General features: G+C 43.5%; 1 protein-coding gene across 1 annotated transcript in view; it reads left to right on the top strand.

Annotated features, from left to right (window-relative positions):
• Positions 1–2,704: 2,704 nt before the first annotated feature.
• LOC309559816 (UDP-N-acetylglucosamine transferase subunit ALG13-like) overlaps positions 2,705–7,444 on the top strand; it is a gene marked incomplete at both ends in the record, with an annotated part of 487,662 nt that continues 482,922 nt past the window's right edge. Inside the window, one exon of the mRNA XM_082263251.1 lies at positions 2,705–2,845. Within this exon, the coding sequence (XP_082119377.1) occupies positions 2,705–2,845 (141 nt within the window). The remainder of the gene's footprint in view (positions 2,846–7,444) is intronic.

The raw sequence follows: 7,444 nt of genomic DNA, 5'->3' as shown, positions 1-7,444 counted from the left end.
ATTTGTTCAATCCAAATATGTAACATGTTCCAGCATCTGCAGTCTCTCCCCTGGCAATTCCCTCTCCCTCTGACAGCAGTCAGGGGATCTTCTAACCTCTATCACAATTTGAAAATTGTGTGGCCTGCGCATAGATCCACCCACACAGCCTCATCATTTGTTCACAGTTTCTTGTGAATGAATGCCTACAAGTACTGCCAGCCATTGCGACTGATGGCTTGTAGTTCTGAATGAAGGGCTGGTGAGGGCTCTTATCCACTTTACCCCCTTCCTGACCAGGGTTTTTTTTTACTGCGTGACTTTAACGGACAATTGCACGGTCGTGCGACGCTGTACCTAAACAAATTTGACGTCCTTTTTTTCCCACAAACAGAGCTTTCTTTTGGTGGTATTTGATCACCTGTGCGATTTTTAATTTTTGCGCTATAAACAAAAAAAGAGCGTCAATTTTGCAAAAATAACAATATTTTTCAAATTTTTTTATATGGAATTCCCCCCCAAAAAAATTTAAAAAATCAATATTTTTTTAACATTTTTGGCCAATTTGTTTTCTGCTACATGTCTGGTAAAAAAAAAAAAAAAAAAAAAAAAAAAAAAAAAAAAAATCGCAAAAAGCGTATTTTGATTGGTTTGCGCAAAAGTTATTGCGTTTACTAAAGGAAAGATTTCTGTCATTTTTGGTGGTTTTTCTTTAACGCGTAATGGCGGCGTTCTGCGATTTTTTTAGTCCATTGATCTTCCTGCTCTCAGGTAACTGATGTTTAAGGCATAAAGCTATCCTGAGAGTCTGCAGGAGCCTGGGATTTCTCCTGCCATCTGTTGATTAAACGTGCAATGCTTTGCAGCCTCCTTAAAAAAAATGCATTTATTATTATTTTTTTTTTTTCAAAAAGGTGAACTTATCCTTTCATTTTTTCACACCCATGATATTTATACAGCATGCCCTTGTTTAGGTGGGTGGTCGGGGTGCACAACCACTATATTCTGATTTATACATTTTCTGAAATGAATACTATTAGCACAGTACTATAATGAGAAGAGACAGACAGGGAGGAGCGCAGCACAGATGGAGAGGGAATGTGGATGTATATAAATGCACAGCACATCCTGAAACAAAACTAACATTTGTTTTGTGACACTTGTATGTATTTGGTGTATAAAAACACTAAATAAATGTAAATTTGCACCTTTTCTTTGTTAATCCTCCAAGACTCTCAGATTGCCCTTTTTAAATAAACCTTGGTCTGGATGGCTAGGACTAATTACCATCACAGGTGATATAATGATAATGGGCACACATTTATCCCCCACCTGTGCTCACACATGGCGTAATCCTGAGTTCTCCTCATACATCACAGCAATTGTTACATGAATCCTTACAAGAAAGTCAATAGCTAAAAAAAAAAAAAAAAAAAATCCTCCTATATCCAACCAAAATGTAATGTTGAATATGTTGGTAGAATTACTACTTTAAATAGACTTAAATGTACATTAATGCAATTGTAGAACAGTGCCCATACACTTTATTTGTCAGGTTGGTGCCCATGCTGATGTAAATTTCAGTACTGCAGTGTATAGAAGCGAATATTTGTCTTTTACTTTTAGTTTTTTAATTGAAATCCCAAAAAGATATATTTTTTCCAGTTTTAAATGGAGCAGGGGATGTTTTAGGCCTCATTCAGATGGGTGAATAGGCTGCTGCGTTCAGTGCTATGGACACGTGTAAAGCTAGAAATGCCACCCCTGGACGCAAGCTGCCAGGGCTAGTCAGGGTCCCTAGAATACGTCTGGTGAACTTTGATTTGTAAAGATAAAATATGGCTTCGCTTGTTCACACACACACACACACTGTGTAAATAGGAATAGCTTCTCCGCTGGCGAGAATCCCAGATTGTCACCAGTGGTTGCCTGTCTGTGTGAATGGACCTTAAAACTCCTGTCAGGTATTTTTCTTGCTTGTGTCCCATTGGGGAAAATGTCTTCACTTCCTGCCCTGCAGACACAACAGGAAGTGAGAGGAAATCCTTGCAAGGTGAGGGATGCGAACATATTCTTTTTTTTGGGTGCCAAGTCTCCATTTTCAAAGGTTAATAGGAAATATGGTGAGGGTAAATCTCCCCGGGGGGGGGGGGGGGGGGGGACATAGCAATAATAACCTGACAGGAGTTTTTATCATACTATAAAGAATGGAAAGGTTCTCTCCTTAGGGGCCCATTCACATCAGAAGTGCACTTTACACTCTGTATAAGGCTTGGCGGTATGCATTATGTAAAGACGTTACGATGCATTGTTACCACACTTCCTTTTTAATTATTTTATGTATTTAAATGTCTTAAAATGACATTTTCAACTTTCCACAGGGCAGTGATGTGATGTACAAATACAGCATGTGCACTGAACAATGGGGCAGAAGGCACATTGCCTTGTCCATGGGATGGGATATGTTGTGAATGGGCCCAAGATATGGAATAGTACAATAGCCCAGTGATAAGCTGAAAGGGTTAACATGTGCTTTTCTCTCCAGACTTGAGGTGGAAGGAAGTTGGGAGTATTTGTGGAGAGTGTCGGCGACTTGTGAGTGGAGCGGTCCTGGCCGGCTGACTGGGAGGAGAGTCGGACTATTTAAAGGGAGCTGAGGCGGCCGCCCCCACTCAGGTGCCCGTGAGTTGTAGTGCAGCGGTGGGGCTCGAGAACGCTCGCAGCCATGCACAAGGGCTGGAAGAAATACTTCGGCCAGAAGTCTCTCAATGAAGTCACCATGGACGAGTACCTGGGGAGCCTGGGACTGTACAGGAAACTCACCGCCAAAGACGCGTCCTGCCTCTTCAGAACCGTGTCCGAGCAGGTGAGGCGACTGCGACCATTTATATGACAACATTGCACCACAGCCTTTCCTCTTTCCAGGGATTGGAGGGCTTTTTTATTCTTTAGTTCTTTACCCAATATATATTTTCCTATCACGTGTAAAAACCGAATTTGACTTACTATATATATGAGGCATTTATGTGCGTGGCAAAGCTGTATACTTCACCTACCTGACCACTTAGGCACTGCCCTGAGCTGTATACACCTGACCTCCTAGGTACTGCCCTGAGATATATATATACTTCACCTACCTGACCACTTAGGCACTGCCCTGAGCTGTATACACCTGACCTCCTAGGTACTGCCCTGAGATATATATATACTTCACCTACCTGACCACTTAGGCACTGCCCTGAGCTGTATACACCTGACCTCCTGGGCACTGCCCTGAGCTGTATACACCTGACCTCCTTGGCACTGCCCTGAGCTGTATACACCTGACCTCCTAGGCACTGCCCTGAGCTGTATACACCTGACCTCCTAGGTACTGCCCTGAGATATATACTTCACCTACCTGACCACTTAGGCACTGCCCAGAGATGTATACACCTGACCTCCTGGGCACTGCCCAGAGATGTATATACCTGACCTCCTGGGCACTGCCCAGAGATGTATATACCTGGGCACTGTCCTGAGAGATGTATACACGTGACCTCCTGGGCACTGTCCTGAGAGATGTATACACATGTGACCTCCTGGGCACTGTCCTGAGAGATGTATACACACGTGACCTCCTGGGCACTGTCCTGAGAGATGTATACACACACGTGACCTCCTGGGCACTGTCCTGAGCGATGTATACACACGTGACCTCCTGGGCACTGTCCTGAGAGATGTATACACACGTGACCTCCTGGGCACTGTCCTGAGAGATGTATACACACGTGACCTCCTGGGCACTGTCCTGAGAGATGTATACACACGTGACCTCCTGGGCACTGTCCTGAGAGATGTATACACACGTGACCTCCTGGGCACTGTCCTGAGAGATGTATACACACGTGACCTCCTGGGCACTGTCCTGAGAGATGTATACACACGTGACCTCCTGGGCACTGTCCTGAGAGATGTATACACACGTGACCTCCTGGGCACTGTCCTGAGAGATGTATACACGTGACCTCCTGGGCACTGACTTTAGAGATGTATACACCTGACCTCCTGGGCACTGTCTTGAGAGATGTATACACCTGACCTCCTGGGTACTGCCCAGAGATGTATACACCTGACCTCCTGGGCACTGCCCAGAGATGTATACACCTGACCTCCTGGGCACTGCCCTGAGATGTATACACCTGACCTCCTGGGTACTGCCCAGAGATGTATACAAAAGCCGATTTCCGATATATCGGGGAAAGTGCATATCGGCCCTCGATATATCGGCTTTTCCGATAATCGGTCGCTCTCTAATCTGTATACACGCACGTGACCTCCTAGGCACTGTCTTGAGATGTATACACGCACGTGACCTCCTAGGCACTGTCTTGAGATGTATACACGCACGTGACCTCCTAGGCACTGTCTTGAGATGTATACACGCACGTGACCTCCTAGGCACTGTCTTGAGATGTATACACGCACGTGACCTCCTAGGCACTGTCTTGAGGTGTATACATGCACGTGACCTCCTAGGCGCTGTCCTGAGACGTATACAATGCATTGCGACGTATTCGGCCCCTTGAACTTTTCGACCTTTTGCCACATTTCAGGCTTCAAACATAAAGATATAAAACTGTAATTTTTTGTGAAGAATCAACATTAAGTGGGACACAATCATGAAGTGGAACGAAATGTATTGGATATTTCAAACTTTTTTAACAAATAAAAAATGGAAATATTGGGCGTGCAAAATTATTCAGCCCCCTTAACCGGTTGCCGACCGCCGCACGACTATATACTGCGGCGGTCAGCCCCGGCCAGGCAGAGTGACGTATCGGTACGTCACTCGCCTGTCACTGACTTGCGAGCCTATCGCGGGCGGGCGCGCGCCCGCCCGCCGCGGCTCGTTCACAGGCAAGTCAGTGCGTGTGACCGGCGGACTCGATGTCCGCCAGTCACACTGCGATCGCTCCTGTGAAGGGAGAAAGACAGAGCAGCTTGTGTAAACAAGCTGCCTGTCAGTTCTCCCTGTGTAAAAGTGAAGATCTGACCGTTCTACTATGTAGAACGGTTGATCTTTGCTTTTACACCAATAGCCATGTCCCTACACAGTAGAAAGCACGCCCCTAGGACACACTTAACCCCTCCCTGTCCAATAAAGTTAACCCCTTCCCTGCCAGTGTCATTTTTGCAGTAACAGTGCATATGTATAGCACTGATTACTGCAGTAATGTCACTGGTAACCCCAAAAGTGTCAAAAATGTCAGTCAAGGGTCCGATCTGTCCGCCGCAATGTCGCAGTACCGAAAAAAAAATCGCAGATCGCCGCCATTATGCGTTAAAAAAAAAAAACACCAAAAATGACAAAAATCTTTCTCTTTGTTAGTAAACGCGATAACTTTTGCGCAAACCAATCAAAATACGCTTTTTGCGATTTTTTTTTTTTTTTTTTTTTTTTTTTTTTTTTTTTTTTTTTTTTTTTTTTTTTTTTTTTTTACCAAACATAGGTAGCATAAAACAAATTGGCCGAAAAATGTTAAAAAATTTTGATTTTTACTTTTTTTTTTGGGGAATTTCATATAAAAAAATGTGAAAAATATTGTTATTTTTGCAAAATTTACGCTCTTTTTTTGTTTATAGCGCGTGATCAAAAAATCGCACAGGTGATCAAATACCACCAAAAGAAAGCTCTGTTTGTGGGAAAAAAAGGACGTCAAATTCGTTTAGGTACAGCGTCGCACGACCGCGCAATTGTCCGTTAAAGTCACGCAGTAAAAAATCGCAAAAAAACCCCTGGTCCTTTAGCAGCCAAATCCTCCGGGGCTTAAGTGGTTAAGTTAATACTTTGTAGCGCCCCCTTTTGCTGCGATTACAGCTGTAAGTCGCTTGGGGTATGTCTGTATCAGTTTTGCACATCGAGAGACTGAAATTTTTGCCCATTCCTCCTTGCAAAACAGCTCAAGCTCAGTGAGGTTGGATGGAGAGCGTTTGTGAACAGCAGTTTTCAGTTCTTTCCACAGATTCTCTATTGGATTCAGGTCTGGACTTTGACTTGGCCATTCTAACACCTGGATATGTTTGTGTGAACCATTCCATTGTAGATTTTGCTTTATGTTTTGGATCATTGTCTTGTTGGAAGACAAATCTCCGTCCCAGTCTCGGGTCTTTTGCAGACTCCATTAGGTTTTCTTCCAGAATGGTCCTGTATTTGGCTCCATCCATCTTCCCATCAATTTTAACCATCTTCCCTGTCCCTGCTGAAGAAAAGCAGGCCCAAACCATGATGCTGCCACCACCATGTTTGACAGTGGGGATGGTGTGTTCAGGGTGATGAGCTGTGTTGCTTTTACGCCAAACATAACATTTTGCATTGCTGCCAAAAAGTTCGATTTTGGTTTCATCTGACCAGAGCACCTTCTTCCACATGTTTGGTGTGTCTCCTAGGTGGCTTGTGGCAAACTTTAAACAACACTTTTTATGGATATCTTTAAGAAATGGCTTTCTTCTTGCCACTCTTCCATAAAGGCCAGATTTTTGCAGTATACGACTGATTGTTGTCCTACGGACAGAGTCTCCCACCTCAGCTGTAGATCTCGGCAGTTCATCCAGAGTGATCATGGGCCTCTTGGCTGCATCTCTGATCAGTCTTCTCCTTGTATGAGCTGAAAGTTTAGAGGGACGGCCAGGTCTTCGTAGATTTGCAGTAGTCTGATACTCCTTCCATTTCAATATTATCGCTTGCACAGTGCTCCTTGGGATGTTTAAAGCTTGGGAAATATTTTTGTATCCAAATCCGGTTTTAAACTTCTTCACAACAGTATCTCGGACCTGCCTGGTGTGTTCCTTGTTCTTCATGATGCTCTCTGCGCTTTAAACAGACCTCTGAGACTATCACAGTGCAGGTGCATTTATACGGAGACTTGATTACACACAGGTGAATTCTATTTATCATCATTAGTCATTTAGGTCAACATTGGATCATTCAGAGATCCTCACTGAACTTCTGGAGAGAGTTTGCTGCACTGAAAGTAAAGGGGCTGAATAATTTTGCACGCCCAATTTTTCAGTTTTTGTTAACAAAGTTTGAAATATATCCAATACATTTCGTTCCACTTCATGATTGTGTCCCACTTGTTGATTCTTCACAAAAAATTACAGTTTTATATCTTTATGTTTGAAGCCTGAAATGTGGCAAAAGGTTGCAAAGTTCAAGGGGGCCGAATACTTTCGCAAGGCAAGTGTGTGTGTGTGTGTGTGTGTATGCATGTAGTATGTATGTGTGTGTGTGTGTGTGTGTGTGTGTGTGCATGTGTGTGTATATGTATGTATGTGTGTATATGTATGTATGTGTGTGTATATATATATATATATATATATATACACATTAGAGCTGTACGATTAATCGTAACAGAATCGAGATCGCGATTCACTCCCCCTGACGATCTTAACATGACACTTGCTCAAATTCTTTACATAGCTA

Source organism: Pelophylax lessonae, assembly GCF_965119305.1.
Source record: "Pelophylax lessonae genome assembly, chromosome: 7".
Lineage (NCBI taxonomy): Eukaryota > Metazoa > Chordata > Amphibia > Anura > Ranidae > Pelophylax > Pelophylax lessonae.
Note: the sequence above shows the minus strand (reverse complement) of the source record. Positions and strands in the feature narration are given on the sequence as shown.